The sequence below is a fragment of the Theropithecus gelada genome, chromosome 5 (assembly GCF_003255815.1).
Source record: "Theropithecus gelada isolate Dixy chromosome 5, Tgel_1.0, whole genome shotgun sequence".
Lineage (NCBI taxonomy): Eukaryota > Metazoa > Chordata > Mammalia > Primates > Cercopithecidae > Theropithecus > Theropithecus gelada.
Genome location: NC_037672.1, coordinates 137797662 through 137816034, shown reverse-complemented (window position 1 = coordinate 137816034; position 18373 = coordinate 137797662). Strand labels below are relative to the sequence as shown.

Here is an 18373-nt window from a genome sequence, read left to right as displayed (position 1 = left end):
TCCCATTTCATTACCATTTCAGGCATTGTTGAATAAGGACCCCTAACGAAAGGAGTATTCTGTTACCTAAAATAAAATGTGAAGACTTGTGACCGTGTTTTAAACCAGGGTCAAGACTGGCTCTGAAGCTAAATCTAAGCATTAGATTAGGTTTACCTGGTCACTACTTTTATTACCAACACGTGTGACTTGCTTACATTAGCCTCTCTCCATGAATTCTGCAAGGAGTTTGATCATGCCAATGATAAGGTCTCAGTGATGTGGTGAGAGCCACAGTATAGAACCACTAGTATTAAAAATTTAATATGCATGAATATTGAATTTGTGGGTTCCATTCCTGGAGATTGTAATTTTTGTAAGTCTAAGGTGGAACTTTGGAATCTACATACTGAACACTAGTTAACTCTAGTAAAGGTGGTCCTTGGACTACACTTAAAGCAAGACGGATTACACAGCTCTTTACCCTGCTGAGTATGTGTAGTGTAGAACTGCTGAATATGTGTAGTGTAGACTGCTGAGTATGTGTAGTGTAGAACTGAATTTCACCATGAAGCATCAAGGTAAAATTCCTTGGACTAGAGGGCTAGGACTTGTACTTTTTTCCCTCAAAAGGAACGGTATTGTGTAGCAAGGGCCTAACATGAAGGGAATAACGATGACAATGGGGACAGAAATAGCAGTTAATCTCAATAAGTGCCAGGTACTATTTTAAACACTTTAAATATAAAAACTCATCCATACAATAACCCTTTGAGATACATATTTGTATTATCCTCATTTAACAAAATACACTTTTCCTGAAAAGCAAAAAAATCCTTTGTTTTTAAACTTGTATTGCTTAGTGTTACTTAGATAGTATCAATGTTTGTTTCCACAGAACTCCTAATTCCAAGTGCAATGTGCTACTTTCTTTAACCATTTTCAAATAAAATTGGAATAGGTGTAGAGGACGGGCAGGAGATTCAGCTGTGTTCCAGTCCCTATCATTCTAGGACTAAAGCAAATCGCTTCATCTCCCTGGTCCTTAGAATCTTCATCCTTCAAACAAAGAGACTAGTCTAGATGATCTGTAAAGCTTACTCTAGGTCTATTACTCTTTAATTTTGGCACCTCATTGGCTTTATGCATTTAGACTTTAGAAATAAGAAATAGAAAAACTCTAAGTAAATAATTTTTACTTTCATAAAGTTTAAATCTTTTGTGGCATTACTTGGCAATTAACATTCTGTAAGTCCCAAAAGACTGGACATAATAATCTGAAAAGGGATACACATGTTTTCAATTTGTAAGTAGCTAAAAAAATGCATGACTTACATGAGCAGTTTGTATAAAAAGTAGGAGAAAAATCTGAAACTTGTAGACATATACTTTTTGGTTGAAAAGATCTCTATAGGTTTTTATTTCAGAATTAAAAACATTAAAATAAAATTTATTTGAATATATTTATTCATAAAAACATATTCATTATATATTTATAATAATGCTTATCAGAAAATTATAAAAATAGCTAACTAAAAATCTTTCCATATCAATGAAATCCAGCATAACAAAATTCTCTAAGGGCAAAGAAACCATATAAGCCTAGCCATATAAGCCTCTAGAATTTGCACAGACTTTACTTAGCTGAAGCCTGATTTATTTTTCTAGTGTTCAACAACTCCACATAAAGAAAACAGAAATTTACCTTCATGAGTAGCTCTTCATGTTGTAGGTTATCAGAATCATATGGCCTTTTCCTCACACTTTCTACATCCAAATAGAGCTGTTTATAACCAGTTATCTGAAGTAAGCACATCTTCATGCAGATTTTAAAACTAAAAATAATAAAATTATTTTTAAAAAGCATACCTTATCACAATAAAGTCTTTCATAGCTTGGGGTTCGTAAATCTATTTAGAAAGCATTTCCTGGCTTTCAGTTTAACATAAGACCCACCAAAGGCCTCCTTAAACACAAAACATTATGCAAAGTATTATATAGGATACAAGGCCTAGAAAGAGGGCAAGATACGGTAGGAATGGCAAACTTCACAATTGTAAGGATTTGTGAAGGCTTTTCTCTTCATGTTTTCTCTGGGCAGTCCTATATGTTCCTAAATCCTTATTGCCAGATACCACCAGTAGACTTAATTTTCCAAGTATATATAAAACAAATAGCTCCACAACAGTTTATCTCAGCTCTAAATACAACTGCTTCTCTTCCCTACACAAACATGCTTCTTCTTTAGTCTCTAGATCTATTAATGACATCGCTACCCATTAGTTCCCCAAACTACAACACTCCAAGTTCTGACCTGCCTCTCTCCATCACAATGTGTCCAAAGATCCCCATACCCTAAACCTTTCTAGCTCTGAACAAAGCAATCTTCACAGCACTCTTTCTCCTACTGTATTTATGCCTTTGTCATTTCTTGCCTGAATGACTCAAGTTTCCTTTTGTTTACTCCTTCTGCCAGCCTCCCACATCATCAAATCTACTCTCTATCTTCCTAAAATACATATCTAAAAATGTAGCTTGTTTGCTTAAAAACCAGAGGACAACATCTACATCCTTCAGTATGGCATACAAGACTCTGTGATGTATCAATCTAGCATTTCACTCATTTCTCCAGCCACTACTCTGATCATATTCAATGATCCAGCTACAAATAACTCCCTATCATTCCAGATACAAAAGTATTAATAGTTCTATGTCTCTGTGCCTTGCTGGCACTGCTCCCCTACCCACTCATGAAGGTTCAGCGTAAATGCCACCTCTTAGGTGGAACTATCCTCACAGTTCCCTCCTAGACCCTTCCTCGTCTCAGCTGAAATAAATTGTTCCTTCCTCTATATTCACATAGAAAATGCTGAATGAAGGAAAAAATATGAAATACTATGTCAACATACCAGTGCTGGGAACACAGAAATGGGATAAGTCCTCTTCTTATGGAACTTAGAATTTACAGGGGGAAGGACAAGAGTTAATCAATGACTATAGTACAATGGGTTACATGGTATGATAGAACTATGAGACGCCACAGCAATGCATCTAACTCAGAATGGAGGAGCCTGGGAGGATTTTACTACAGGATATAGGAACTGTATTTCAAAAGACATAGTAGCCAAAGTTATTAACCTTGGGAAAGTCATGGTAAGACACCTTGAAGAAGGCAGATGATATACTGGCATTAGTTCTGGATTGGAAACCAAGAGATACAGGTTCTAGTACTGATTCTATCACTGCCCTCTCTGGATCTCGACTGCTCCTCTTGTGAAGTGAGAGCACTGAATCAGATGATCTCCACAAACCCTTCAGCTCTAGAGTGTTACAACAGTGTGTGATCTCGATACTTCACAGGCTATGACTGCATAATAAAAAAATAATAATGTACAAAAAGCACACCTGGCATCCTTCTCGGGGTTAATATTCTTTTCCTTCATAATATCGTCTACACATTTGTCCACTTCACTCTGAACAACACGTGTCGCCTTCTGTAAAACCTATTTATGTGAAAGAAAGCCAAATGAGAAAAATTCTTTGTAGCTGAAAAAGACACAGTTTTGAGGCATTTAATCGACCTTACAAAGTAGATATTGAAAATGCAAAATAAACCCAGTTTGTTGCAACCAGTTTATTTCAAAATTTCTCTAGGGCTAACCTCATATATATATATAGTTTTATAATAAAAGAACAGCAACATGATGTATCAGAGGAAGGCTTCCTCAACTGAGTCAACAGGTTCTCAGCTGACGAGTTCTTAGCAAATGAGCTGCCACCATAGTGTTTATTATTTTAATTACATAATAAAAATGTTAAAAAATCTTGAATGCATAAGTTTAAAAAATTAAATGCAGAAAAGAGTTGAATCTCATAATCTTGTCTCCAGAGATCACCACTGGTAACAAATTGGCATTGACAAAAACAAAATCAGATCAAATTTGAACTGTAGGAATTTACTGTGCATACTGAAGAACAGTTCGCAAACTAAGACTTCGAATCAAAACTGGTAAGAAAAATAAAAATAGAGTCCGTAGTTTAGATACACCCCAAGGTGAGACAGAGAAAGAAACAGATTTCCCCAGATAAAAGTAAAAGGTGAGAAGAAAATGGTCAAAGATCTATTAATAACAATCAGTAAAGATACAGATGTGGTCAACAAAGTCTAGTTTGTCCAATTCTGAGATAATATGGGTACAGGAAGAGTGTTGAAGCTTTAATACCAGCAATGGTAAAAGGACTACCTTCACCATGTGTAGTCAAGGCAAAAGCCATACGTTTTGCATGTATCACAAACTCCTAAAATATTAAAAATCCAGTTCAATGTCACCTCCTCTGCGAAGCCTTCCCCAGCCCTAGAGTTACCTACTTCTTTTCACAGTCATACTTCAGTTAGAGAGCACTGACCACACCATATTTTGTTTCTGTATGTTCTCTACCAGCTTTTGTCTCTCTTATTTACTCTTATATCTTGAGCATCTAGCATAGCACATTACTGATTATATGCTCAAAACTTCATTACATATATTATGAACAAATGACTGATTGAATGAACTCGCCCAAGGCATACATAAATGTAGGGCAGAGTTAAGAAGAGAAACCACACCTAGTTTCTAAGCAAATACTCTTTCCTGTATATACTATTCCATTACTTTTTAAAAAATTGATTTATAATTTAAATACAGTGAAAGGCACAGATGTTATTTGATCTGTTTTGATGAATACATACATCCAGATAATCCACATCCCTACTATGATACAGAACATTTCTATCATCCCAAAAAGTTCCTTTACGCCCCTTTTCAATCCATTCTTCCTTCAAGAAGCAACCACTGTTCTGATTTCCACCACCATAGCTTAGCTGTGTGCACATAAATGGAATCAAAGTATGTACTCTTTTGTGTCTGGTTTTGGTTCAATTAACGTCTCTAGAATTCATCCACATTCTTACTCAAATCCACATTCTTTCTCATACCTGTAATTTGTCCCTTTTAATTGTTGAGTTGTATTGCATGAATATACCTCAATTTGCTTATTCATTCTCCTGGTACTGGAAATTTGCATTGTTCCCAGTTTGGGATTACACTTTATTATACTTTTGATAAATATATATTTTCATTTCTTAGACACCTAAGAGTGAAATTACTAAGATATAGGGCAGTATGTGTTTAACTTTCAATGAAATTGCCAAAACCACCTTCCAAAGTGATAATATCATCTTATACTCCAACTGGTGTTTGCAACATCTGTGTTGTTAGTCTATTTCATTTAGGTAACTTTTAGTGTCCTCTCATTGTGACTTTAATTTGCATTTCCCTGACGACTAATAATGCTGAGCACTTTTCCAAGTGTGTATACACACACACACACATATATATACACTTTTGTCAAGTGACTATTCAAGACTCTTGTCCACTAAAAATTCTGTTGCCTTTTTATTACTGACTTATAAAAGTGCTTTACTAGCTACAAGTCCCTTATCAGAAAAATATGCTGCAAATACGTTGTCGGTCTGTGGCCTGCCTACTCCTTTCCTTAAAGATATCTTTGATAAGCAGTTTTATTTTGATGAAATTTAACTTTTCAATTTTTTTAAGTGGTAGCATAACCCAAGGTGGAAGATACTCTCCTATGCTTGCTTTCAGAAACTTAAGTTTTAGCTTAAACATAGGTCTAATGTCCATATTAAATTAGTTTTCATGTATGGTAAGAGATTGAAGCTGAGGTTTGTTTTTTCCCCTATATATACCCAGTTGTTCCAGCACTATTTATTGAAAAGACTTTCTTCTCCTCATTGAATTGCTTTGATACCCTTGTTAAAAATTATATGACATATTAGGTGTGGCCAATTTCTGGTCTCTCATCTGTTATACTCATCTTTTGACTAGAAAGTCTTAAAGTCAGGTAGTGGGGGTCCTTTTAGAAGATTATGTGGGCTATTCTAGGTCCCTTCCATTTCTTTATAAACTTTAGAATGAGCTTGTCACAATCTTCAAAAGTAGTCTGCAGGGGTTTTTACTGGAACTGCATTGAATCCATAAATCAATTTGGGAATTAACATCTTAATAATACTGAGACCTCCAATGGATGAATACAGTGTATGGTTCCATTTTCATCTTTCTCAGCAATCTTCTCTGGGAGTTTCAGTGCAGAAGTCTTATGTATCTTTCATTAAATTTAGCCCTGAATATTTTATGTTTTCTGGATGCTTTTGTAAGTGGTACTGTTCTTTATTTTCCAAAAGTTTGTTGCTAACATACAGTAGTATACCATGTCCTGTAATACTACTAAATTCATTTACTAATAATGCCAGTAGTTTTTGTAGATTTCTTAAGATTTTCTACATTCATAATGTCATCTGTTAATATAATTTATTTCTTTCCAATCATTATGTCTTATATTGCTTCTTCTTGCCTTACTGCACTACTTAGGATCTCTAGTATGATGCTGAATAAAAGCAGAGAGAGTACATCTATTTGTCTTCTTCTTAGTTGAATGTGGAGAGCATTCAATAATTCAGTGTTATGTATCATGTTAGCTGCATGTTTTTCACAGCCTTTCATAGGTTGAGAAAGTTCCTTATCTAGTTGAGATTTTTAAATCATGAATTGGTACTGAATTCTGTGAAAACAGTTTTTCAGTATCTGCTGAAATGTTCATATTTTTCTGATTTACTCTGTTAATGTGGTAAATTACATACATTGATTCTGAAAACTCAACATGACAGGCCGGGTGCGATTGGTCATGCCTATAATCCCAGCACTTTGAGAGGCAGAGGCGGGCGGATCACCTGAGGTCAGGAGTTTGAGACCAGCCTGAGAAATGGTAAAACCCTGTCTCTGCCAAAAATACAAAAATTAGCCAGGCATGCTGGTGTGCACCTGCAATCCCAGCTACTTGAAAGGCTGAGATGAGAGAATTGCTTGAACCCAGGAGGTGGAGGTTGCCGTGAGACGTGATCACGCCACTGCACACCAGCCTGGTCAACAGAGCTAGGCTCCGTACCAAAAAACTAGTTCAACCATTGTGGAAGACAATGTGGCGATTCCTCAAGGATCTAGAACTAGAAATACCATTTGACCCACCATCCCATTACTGGGTATATATCCAAAGGATTATAAATCATGCTGCTATAAAGACACATGCACATGTATGTTCACTGTGGCACTATTCACAATTGCAAAGACTTGGAACCAACCCAAATGTCCATCAATGATAGACTGGATTAAGAAAATGTGGCACATATACACCATGGAATATTATGCAGCCATAAAAAAGGATGAGTTCATGTCCTTTGTAGGGACATGGATGAAGCTGGAAACCATCATTCTCAGCAAATTATCACAAGGACAAAAAACCAAACACCACATGTTCTCACTCATAGGTGGGACTTGAACAATGAGAACACTGGACACAGTAAGGGGAACATCACACACAGGGACCTGTGGTGGGGTGGGGGAAGGGGGGAGGGATAGCATTAGGAGAAATACCTAATGTAAATGACGAGTTAATGGGTGCAGCACACCAACATGGCACATGTATACATATGTAACAAACCTGTACGTTGCGCACATGTACCCTAGAACTTAAAGTAAAAAAAAAAAAACCTCAACATGACATATTATCCTTTTTATGTATCACTGGGATCAATTTGCTAGCATCCTGTTAAGGACTTTTGCACCTATATTCATGAAGGACATTGAACTGTAATTTTCATATATTATGTTGTCTATCTCTGGCTTTAGTATCAAGATGATACTGGCCCCATAAAGTGTGTTTCTTTCTATTCTGTTTCCTAGGAGCTAATGTAATAGTGGTATTATTTCTTCTTCCTTAAATGTTTAACACTTCACTAGTGAACCCAAGATTGGAGATTTGTGAAAAAATTTTAAATTACAGCTTCTATTTCTTTATTAAGTACATGACTATTTAGATTTTTTACTTCTTTTTATGTTAGTTTTGGTAAGTTGTTTTTCAAGGACTTTGTCCATTTCATATAAATGGAACAATTTACTGGCATAAAGTTGCTCATAGAATCCCCTTATTATACTTTGAATGACTATAGGCTGTAATGGAAAAGTAGAGGCCCAAAAATGCAAATGTGCATCACTATAGCATTAAAAGAAAACTAATGTCATAAAACGTATTTATTATTCAACTATCTAACAGCTATATTATTATTATTTAAAACCTAAGACAGCAGCTGCAATACAAAGACAGCCACCAAAAACACTAATAGATTGCCAAAGTATTTCTCCCTAACTTTCAGAAATTCAGATGCCTGTGTATGCATAAGTACATGGAGCTTTGCTACACTGTCATATATTGCATGGGAGCCAGACTTCTTAGCAGAATATTGAATTAGACTCCTCAGATTCTGATAAGTCATTAATTTTTGTTTATAAATCCCAAAGTTTAGTAACCCTTAATATCTAATTGATAAATAGTCCTTAATCTAAAATATAAGCAAATAAGACTCAATTTTTAACAAAGAAAGAATGCACACTGTGGAACAGTTCATAACCCAACAGGATCATACTCCAAGATCACTGCTTTAGGGAATCACTCTGAATAGATTAAAATCACTTTTATTCACAGCAATCATTGGTTATGCTAAGTAATCTGAAGTACCAAAGAGGTTTTCATGAATATCAAACTTCTAAAATGATTATGGTATATATTGGCTTAATTCTATTATAATTAATATTATTAGTAACCACTATTTGTTGAATACTTATCAAGTATTGGGCATTCTCTTAGACTGTTTTCATAGTAGTATCTCTAATTTCAAAACAACTATGTGGGTATGAATAGCTTTTAGAATGAGCAAATAAGTAACTTGCACAAAGTCAAACAACTGGTAATTGATAATATCAGGATTTGAACCCCGACTTTTTCATAGAATAAAAATGTAATTAGGTAAATCAAAATATCACAAAATGAGAAAAAGATTTACCCTACAAAGTAAATGGAATATACAAATTAGGTGCAATACACACATAAATTATATTTTTAAATTGATAAAGCTACTTCTGTTTATTGGAAAGTTTATCTTAGATTTAAAACTTTAAAAGAATAAACCATAAGTGATTTAATTTCAGTATTTACCCATTTGTTGACGATTCTCTTTGCAGGCCCTCCAACGTACTATCAGCAATTTCTATTTTTGAATAATGAAGTTATAAGAATACAATTTTAATGTTTACTTTCAAGTGAACTTTTTAACAGCAAGCAACAGAGGTAAAAAATAATGAACATTTTAGGCCAGGCACAGTGGCTCACGCCTGTAATCCCAGCACTTTGGGAGGCAGAGGCGGGCGGATCACAAGGTCAGGAGATCGAGACCATCCTGGCTAACACGGTGAAACTCCATCTCTACTAAAAATGCAAAAAATTAGCCGGGCATGGTGGCAGGCACCTGTAGTCCCAGCTACTCGGGAGGCTGAGGCAGGAGAATGGCGTGGACCCAGGAGGCAGAGCTCGCAGTGAGGCGAGATTGCGCCACTGCACTCCAGCCTGGGCGACAGAGTGAGACTCTGTGTCAAAAAAAAAAAAAAAAAAAAATGAACATTTTATTTTTCTTTAACTTGTAACCACTACTTTAAAATCCCCAAACACTCTAGTCTACATTTACCTCTTGCTTCTCTAAACCTCTATTTACAATTACATTCAATTTCAGTCTTCTTTTGTATATCTTTTGAATATCCCAAAGACCCTGGTTGAATATTGAACATACGGTAGTCATTCAAATCCTTGAATGGATTTGACCAAGGCACTGGAGTTCTTAAATGTAGCATCTTATGTACTGTTCCACTTAAGCTTGGCATGATTTTACCACACATACAATCCCATTAATAAATTCTGTGACCAAAACTGTTGTTATAAATGCAGTACTAACAATTACACTGATAGATGTGATACTGGGTCGCCAGTTCCAGAACCTCTGCAGTAAATTAGTAAATAAAAGACACACTACACACTCTATTCTGAAAAAAGTAAATTTTCATTTACTTATTATTCCTCAACCTCTTATTTTTCTCCCTTATTCATTCATTCACTCAATACATATTCAGAGTCCTTATCACATTCCAGGCACTGTTTCAGGTACTAGAAAAACATCAGTGAACAAAACAAAACAAAACCCAAAGAATGCCTTTTTCTTTTCAGGAGTGGAAAAACAAGTAAGTAAAATATTTGGTATGCTAGGGATGGTCTGTGCTATGGTGAAACAACTAAGGAAAGGGGATCATAACCAGAGACAAGAGTATACCCTTAGGTAGAGAATGGTCATGGAAAATCTCATAGAGAATGTCATAACTGAGGAAAAACATGAAAATGAAGAAGTGAGCTAAGCTTTTAAGCAGAAGAAGATAATCCTAGTTAAACAGAAGACCTGGTGCAAAGGTCATAAACCAGAAGCATGCCGATGTGTTTGGAAAACAACGGGCAGCACAGTGGTGATGACCGGTGCGCAAGGCAAGAATAGTAGTAAAGTCAGAGAGCCATGAAGGGGACCAGAGAAGAGTTTTAGTAGACAGCAGTGGCAGTGTTGGTCAACTTCCAGGCTGAGAGATGTCAAGGTATTTGAAGGAATACACTACTGAAAAATTAGGGTTGGAAGCTGGGGATTGTGGGTATAATATAAAGAGCTCAGTTATGGTTTTACTCTCTTTACAATGTCCAGGCTTAAAGAAAATAGGTTTCACAGAACAATTCATTCTAGAGGGTTCAGCACCCAAATGGTTCCAAACCAACTTGTTTAAGGTCAGTTTGAAAAATGCACACAGTTTCCTATCGAAACAAAGTTAAAGCAGTTATGATCCACAATAGTTCCGAGACAGCATACTAATATGCTATTAGTGCCTCAAGACACTGACCCCAGCAGCAGGAACAGCTGCAGCAGTATCACCTGGGAACATGTTAGAAATGCAATCAGAACCAGATCAGAAATTCTGGGGGTGGGGCCCAATACTCTGTGTTTTAACAGGCCTCTAGAAGATTTTGATTCATCCTTAATTTAAGAACTACTCTTGTAATGGACCTGAAATATAACACCTCCCCAAGTGCATCTGCTACAATTTATAATATTGTTACTTTGGGAAACCGCATCCTATGTTTCAAACAAAGGAACTATATAAATAGATAAGGTATAAATAAATGTTGAGAACCAGCAATTTGTTAGCTTTCAGGACCTCTGTATCCTCATTTTCAAAAATACATTAATCACTCTCTAACAATTCTGAACAAAGGAGTGTAACTCTGGACTCTTCCCCCAAATATTCACTTACATATGAGTTATTCTTACATAGACCATTCTTAAAGAGTATAACTAAATCATTAAAGTACCTATTTTAAAGGTTACTCTTCAGAACATAACAGATATGCTTGCAACTCTCAAGAAGGTCTATTTTATTTCTGGCACGATTCATATTACTAGACAGTAGCAAAGCAACATTTTTGACCTTGAGCCACATTTTACATTATGGCTAAGAACAAACATTCATGTGGATGTCTAAAATACATACAGATGTACACAGAAATATTTAAAATAATTATAATAGTATAAAAAATTCCTAAAATATATTTAACCATATTATGACCAATGGTTTCTAAATATTTTCTATTCTATTCCTATTATTGTTTAATACTGGTTGTGTTCTATTATGGGATTTCAAACAATGGTCTAGATGACCCATATTCTATCCTTGCCACACCAAATAATCTACGTGTAGACAAAACTGTGAACTACAATAGGGAAGTAACAGCACGTGGTAGACTGAATTACTGGTCCCAATTCTTCATTACCCTGTAATTGAATTATACAACCTACTCCCTACCATAGCCTTATGGTGGGCATATCATATTTCTCCACCCCTTGACTTGCGCTTGGCCACGTAACTTGTTTTAACTAACAGGTTGCTAACAGACATGACACAAAGAAACTTAAAATACGTTTGTGTGGTCGGGCCTTCAGTTACCCATGGTGAAAACATTCACCAGGTACCTGTTAACCCCCCACCTGAGTCCCAGATGAGACGAATGGAATAAACAGGAACTTGGCCTCAGCCTGAAGTAAGGCTTCTCCAGCTGACCCATAGACATATGAGCAAGAAACAACTATCATTTTATGCCTCTGAGATTTTATAATAGTTTGTTACACAGCAAAAGCTGACTAATACATAGCATGAATTATGACTTATTTGAGCTCAGAAGGTACACAACCCAGGGTTTTCTCTATTATCCTAAGTTGCTTTTCTCTCACATAACCTATCCGGAAGACACTGTCTAAAAGACAGCTTTCCTCCTAAGGCCCTGCTTTCCCAAAAGCTATCAACTCTTAAAGCAAAATAAACAAGTAAAACCTCAGAACAGGACAAATTATTCAAGTATTTTCTTTGAAACACACAAGAAAAACACACATACATAGAGAAACATTTGAAAACAGAATATTACCTCTAAAGGGGGAAAATTTCACTCAATGCTCCTTATAGAAAACACTCTTCTAGCAGGGCACTTTTTATTTTTTTAAGAAAAAATATGTCCAAGTTAAGTTTTCTAGAGTTACCACCTTTATGTTATCCTACCTTATTCTTGGAGTATGTCAAGGAATTTTCTGAAATGACAAAAAAAAAAAAAAAAAAAAAAAGATGTTACCATTGAATGCTGTTTGTGGATTACCCTATAATAAACAACTAGTAAAAATATCAAACCAGTAATAAACTAATAGTTCCAGGAGATATAATTTCTACATAACAGCAAGCATTTTAAAATTTAATCTTACAGTATAAATAACCAAACACAACATATCTATCCAAAGAGGGGACACCAACCTCATTACCTGGGGTCACCTGTTTCTGTTTAGACCCCAAAGTGTCTACTAACCACTGCAGACTCACCCATGATTGCTTCACAGTAGCTCAGGTCCCAGAAACTCATCTTAACACTACAATGAGAGTGCTCTCTATTGCATTTTCATTTGTTAGCCTGAGCGTTTACATTTGAGGTGACAGCAACCAAATTGTACAACAAAGGAGCAAGGACTTCAGATTATCTGGTCAACCCTTCTGTCACTAGACAAATAGCTTCTCCATTCCTGGTTTCTATATCAAGAATGACAGGAACATTTTTATTGGTCTATTTAAAAAAATTTCTGGCACATTTACGAATAATCTTCTTTTCTCAGCAATTTGAAAAATATAAGAAAAATGCTTTTGCCACAAACAAATGCCTTTATATATATTCTTCCCCCACACTCTAAAACACCAACCCATACTGCCTGAAGAGATTTCTTATCAAGATGTACTTTGCTCTTTTGAGTAGTCAAAAGGGCAAGTTAAAAGAGCAGCAATAATTTAAGTCAGCCATGAAGTTGTAAGAAAACTAGGAAAGTAATTAAACTTCATCAACCAGTTGCCCTGAGGCAGCTTCTGTATGTCATTCTTCCGATGTTGTTTTGGATACAGGTTCCAATTGCCAATACTCCACTCTCTCAACCTGACAGGGGTTGATTTCTCAGTCGAAGCACACTTGATTAACACAAAAGGAAATCTGGCTATTCACAATTTTCTGTTTAACACAGAGAGCATGAGCTAGAGCACTTCCCTGCTCTTCCTTACCCTGGCTGAAAAGAAGCGACTTCAAATCACAGTTCTTACTCATCTATGTTCAAATTTTAGAGTAAAATTTTCACTGAAGCACTGAAAACTGATGTATTTTAGAAGGTACTAGAGCAACACTGTTCAACAGAAATATAACACAACCCAAATTGTGACCCATTTGTGTACTTTAAAATTCTCTATAGCTACATTAAAGTAAAAAGAAACAGATAAAATTTTAATATATTTTTAACCCAATATACCCAAAATATTACCATTTCAACATATAGAGAATATAAACAATTACTGAAATTTTTTTACATTTTCTTGTAAGTCTTTGACATACAGTTTATATTTTACACTTACAGCACATCTCAATTTAGACTAGCCATATTTCAAATGCTCAATATAATGTGGCTATTGGCTACGGTATTGGACAGTGAGAATGAGTCTAATAGTCTTTCCCAGAGACCACTGGATATCTAATTACTGGCCTTTCATAAGTAACAGTAAGAAAGTAAAAGGCTGATGAAGGATGCCAAGTATAAAAATGGATCTAGACTGAGGCACTCATCCCATCATGTGAGTGAAAATTTCAAAGGGATTATATAAGTATAGAAATTCTTCACCAGAAAATAGGTTGCAGCTATAATCTAAGGAATAACTGATAAACTTCAGGAGCCAAAGGAGATAATTCTTTCCACAGATAAGCAATTCAATAATCACTTTTTCTATAAATTCATACAATTTTAGAGCTGAAAGAGTCAAAGCAGGATTTCAAAGCTTATGAAATTCAGTTTAAGTGACTTGTCAGGATACACAAGAAATACATCTGTCACTGTGAGGACTGAGAAAAATATTCAGTTAAACTTTTATTAGCACTTTTTCTTTTTCGAATAACATTACCTATCCTGTGTGTCCTTTGTGCACCTACATAGGTATCAAATATTCGCTGCAATTCACACTTCCCAGTCATCTGTCGTAATAGCCATTTCATCCAAAATCGAAAAAAGTGCCCATAGAAGAACTCCCACAAAGAAATAAACATTTTTTTTTTTTTCCTGGAGGAGGGAAATATACAAGACAAGCTTAATGACCTTAAACTGAATTTTAAAATTTAAAAAATTAGTTTATACAACTGATCAAATCTCAAATTATGTATCTATTATTTCATTGTGTCTGTTTTGTGATAGTGTTTAATTAGGCATCTAAAAACAATGGCAGGTGTAATATACACTGCTTACATTAATTAAATGATGGATGATTCAATGGCCAATTTATCACTTTTTCAAAACGAAAATTCACACAACGTAGTCAAACCACTCAATGGCTTGAAAGAATAACAGAATGGTTTGCTAAATCATTGTGTTTCATACCTTAGTTTCCAAATTTCCCATTCTTTGAGAATTGGGGTTCAACAGTTCAAGATCAAGAGGACCCCAACTAATCAACAATTAAAATATATACCAAAACATCAGAATTGTTTTTATAGAACACGCTCTTCTTATCCCATGTGGATAATTCGTTACAACTGTCCCAGTCAGGTGATGCCAGCAAATAAAAACACTACATATGGCTTATAAACTTAAGTATACAAGTTGAACACGGAGTATATAACACCTTAGCTCATTCTTGACTTTCCATTCAATAGGTCAAGGGCAGAAATACTAACAAGAATTTTTTTTTTTTTTAAGTATACACTCGATACAACTGTATCTTATGTCTTAAGAAAATTCTTCAGCTTCTAAATGAAAAAGTCAGGGAGATACTCGTGAGAGGGAGATATTTAAAAACAAAATTGCTCGTCTCCTTCCTGCCTTAAACATTCCCACAGACACGTCATCTCTGGACTACGGCCTGAGGAGGGGCTGTCAAATTCGAAGTCGCCGCAGGTCAGTGCAGAAAACAGCACACATCACAGCTGGGTTGGTCATTATCTTGAAAACCAAGCCATCTAGTCCGCGCTCATTAGGACAAAAGCGCAGAACTGCCGAGCAGAAGGGATGCACTACTATCCGCGCCTGAGCACCCCAAGGCTCGGGGCGTCGCTGCGCCGACCCCCCTCGCGCGCCGCCCGCGAATGGGAGGGCAGGGCTCGCACAAAGACCCGCCGGCCCAGGCGTCCCCGGGTTCCCGCAGAAACCCGCGGGGCTCGCGAGCCCGCGCACTCTCAGCGCAGCCGCACCAATGCAGCGCGGGGCAAGAGGAAAAGAAACAGCAGCCACCTCACAGGAGCGGAAGAACTAGGGGGAGCAGGAGCTGCCTCGGTTTCCCCACTGCAAACAGCCGGCAACGGAAACGACGGAACTCTCCCTGCTAGCACCGCGACCCGGAAGTCAGGGAGCGAGGCCGCGGACCCGCCTTCCCAGGGCCACTGCCTGCCCCGCCCCTCCGGCCTCTTCCGATTGGCCGGCGCTCCACCTATTGCTAGCGCAGGAGAGAGGTTGAGCTGAGTGGCCCCGGCGCACGGGCTCAGAGACTAGGGACGCCCGGACAGTTTCCCTGGCAACGGTGGTAAGGAGCCCCGCCCCGCGCCAGAGTAGTGTCTGCTAGCGCTGCACTGGAGATTTTCCTGTCCTTAAACCTCAGGTCATTAGCGCAGGTTGACACCATGTACTATTCCTAGGCTCCAAGCGCGGAAGAAATCCTGTGCTTATGGTAACTTACAGTGCGTTGGTTACAAAAGCGCTTTCATCTGCATTGAATCTTAATTTTCTGAAGTAATTATGAATACCCCCATTTTATGCAGGAGGAAAGGGAACGGGTTACTTGACTGTGGTCAAAACGTGGCAGATGAGGAAAGTCTGTGTGTTGAGGAAAGTCCGTGTGTTGAGAAAAGAAGTTTGGACTTTATCCTATAATACTGTAGATCTAAAAGTTAATTTATCAAATGTTTATTCCCTAACTGGTTGTTCTTGTTGAAAAAGTAATTTCGTGATTACTTTTTAAAAATCTCAAACAGTAAGTTTCCTAATTCAACAAGTATTTGTTAATTGTTAGCACAGGCAGTGTTCCAAAAGGCAGTCAAACACTAAACAAACAGGCAAATATTCAGTATGTCAGATGCTACTAAATGTTAAGGGTTGTTAGCTAAGGGGTCATGGGGAGTCTGTGGGGGAAGTCATTACATACAGTGTGGTCAGGGAAGTCTCAGTATTAACGTAGCATTTCGGTCTCATTGAATGAAGTAAGGGAGTTCACTGTGGGAGTATCTGGAGGGAGAGTACACCAGGCACCAGAATGACAAGTGTAAAGACCTTGAGTTGGGAGCGTTTTTGAAATGGAGGAACAGCAAGAAGGTCGGGGTGGCTGGAGGAGAAAGAGCAAGGGGGAGAGTCGAATACAAATACAAAGGACAACTGATATTGAAAACAAATTTTCCCATCCACCCAAAACTCCTGATACCTCAGTCACCTTGCTCAGAAACAACCAGTATTACTTTCTTATTTCTAATTCCAAAAATATTATATGCAAGTGTACATATGTATATTCCTTCCAGCTCCTTGAATTGAAGCAAGTGATACACACTTGCCCACATCTCAACTGGCATTTAAACAATGGACGAATTGTAGAACACTAGCCATGTGCAGGGGTGCATAAGCCATCATCCCTGTCCCGTACCAACAATGAACTTGTAATGAAGTCTGGATAGACACTATATTAGTAAAATCATGGAATCTTAAATCTTAAAGAGAACTTATAACTATCATCTAATGTAATTTTTTTTGAATTGTAGATTAAAAGATTTAGAAAGGCAAAGTGCACAGCCGATTTGGCAAATTGAGATGTAAACTACTATTTCAGGAGGTTCTCCATTATTACACAAACTTTTACATAGTAGAAGGTGAGATAATTCTATATGTAATCCTTTTGCCTTTTCAAAGTGCTATATTGAGTGTAGGCAGTGCTGTAGAGGAACTCTCTCTTCCTTGTTTCCCTGTTGCCTGTTGGCCCACTTCCATTTATGTCTTTCCCCAAGAGAAGAGAATGCTAATATGTTTTGTCAGAACCTGAGAAATTGATTAAGCTGCATTTATTGTAAGCAGGGTCACTGTACATTAAAATTTCTTATGCATACCTTTTGCCTCTTCCCTTTTCCACTAATTCCCTTGCATGTAACTGGCAGATACATTAAACCAATCCTGTTTCTCAGGAAAGATTGTCCATCTCTATTTCTTATTCTCTTTGGTTTTCTTCTTTCTTGTGGCTAGCTAAAGGCTAATCATATCCTAAGATTAAGATTCTGGTTTCATGGAGAAAGTGGGACCTTCTCACAGGTTAGGTCCCTAGGTCTCTCAACCTGTGTGCATCTACCTGGCCTTATCAGATACACCTACATACAAACCAAAGGCAATAGTGGGATGAAATTTGGTTATATTTTTTAGTAGTACTGAGGAATCTCTGCTTTCTTGGATTCTCAGGCTAAACAGCCATGGAACTGTTGATTTTAGAAACTACTTAATGGAAAGAGTTCTCTGGTATGACTGCTAATCATCAACTTGTCACAGTGTTCAGTATTTGATCCACAGAAGACCCAAATTAAATATCAGCGCCCCTTTGGGAGTGTGTGATGTCTGAAATACCTTGAATTTATACGGAAAAGGAAAACTTTATATCCATTTTGTTAACAGTGAAACTGTTGCTTCTGTGGAAGCATTAAAAATATAAAGGGCAGTGGCAACCCTGCTTGGTTTTATGATGATTAGTGTTGAGCTTCCCTATGCCTCTGCCCTGCACTATTATAGACATTGTGATTAGGGGGAATCCCTCATGCATATGTTCCCAGTAGGATACTTTTA

The 18373-nt window shown here is 37.0% G+C and overlaps 1 protein-coding gene across 1 annotated transcript in view; it reads right to left on the bottom strand.

Moving 5' to 3' along the window:
• Positions 1-14628, bottom strand: part of ELMOD2 (ELMO domain containing 2) — a 28712-nt gene extending 14084 nt beyond the window's left edge. The window contains exons 1-4 of the mRNA XM_025386698.1: positions 14481-14628; positions 12564-12592; positions 3385-3482; positions 1685-1814 (exon numbers count right to left, since the gene is read on the bottom strand). Coding sequence (XP_025242483.1) covers positions 1685-1814; positions 3385-3482; positions 12564-12592; positions 14481-14622 — 399 coding nt within the window. The 5' untranslated portion in view covers positions 14623-14628. The remainder of the gene's footprint in view (positions 1-1684; positions 1815-3384; positions 3483-12563; positions 12593-14480) is intronic.
• Between the last annotated feature and the right edge of the window lie 3745 nt (positions 14629-18373).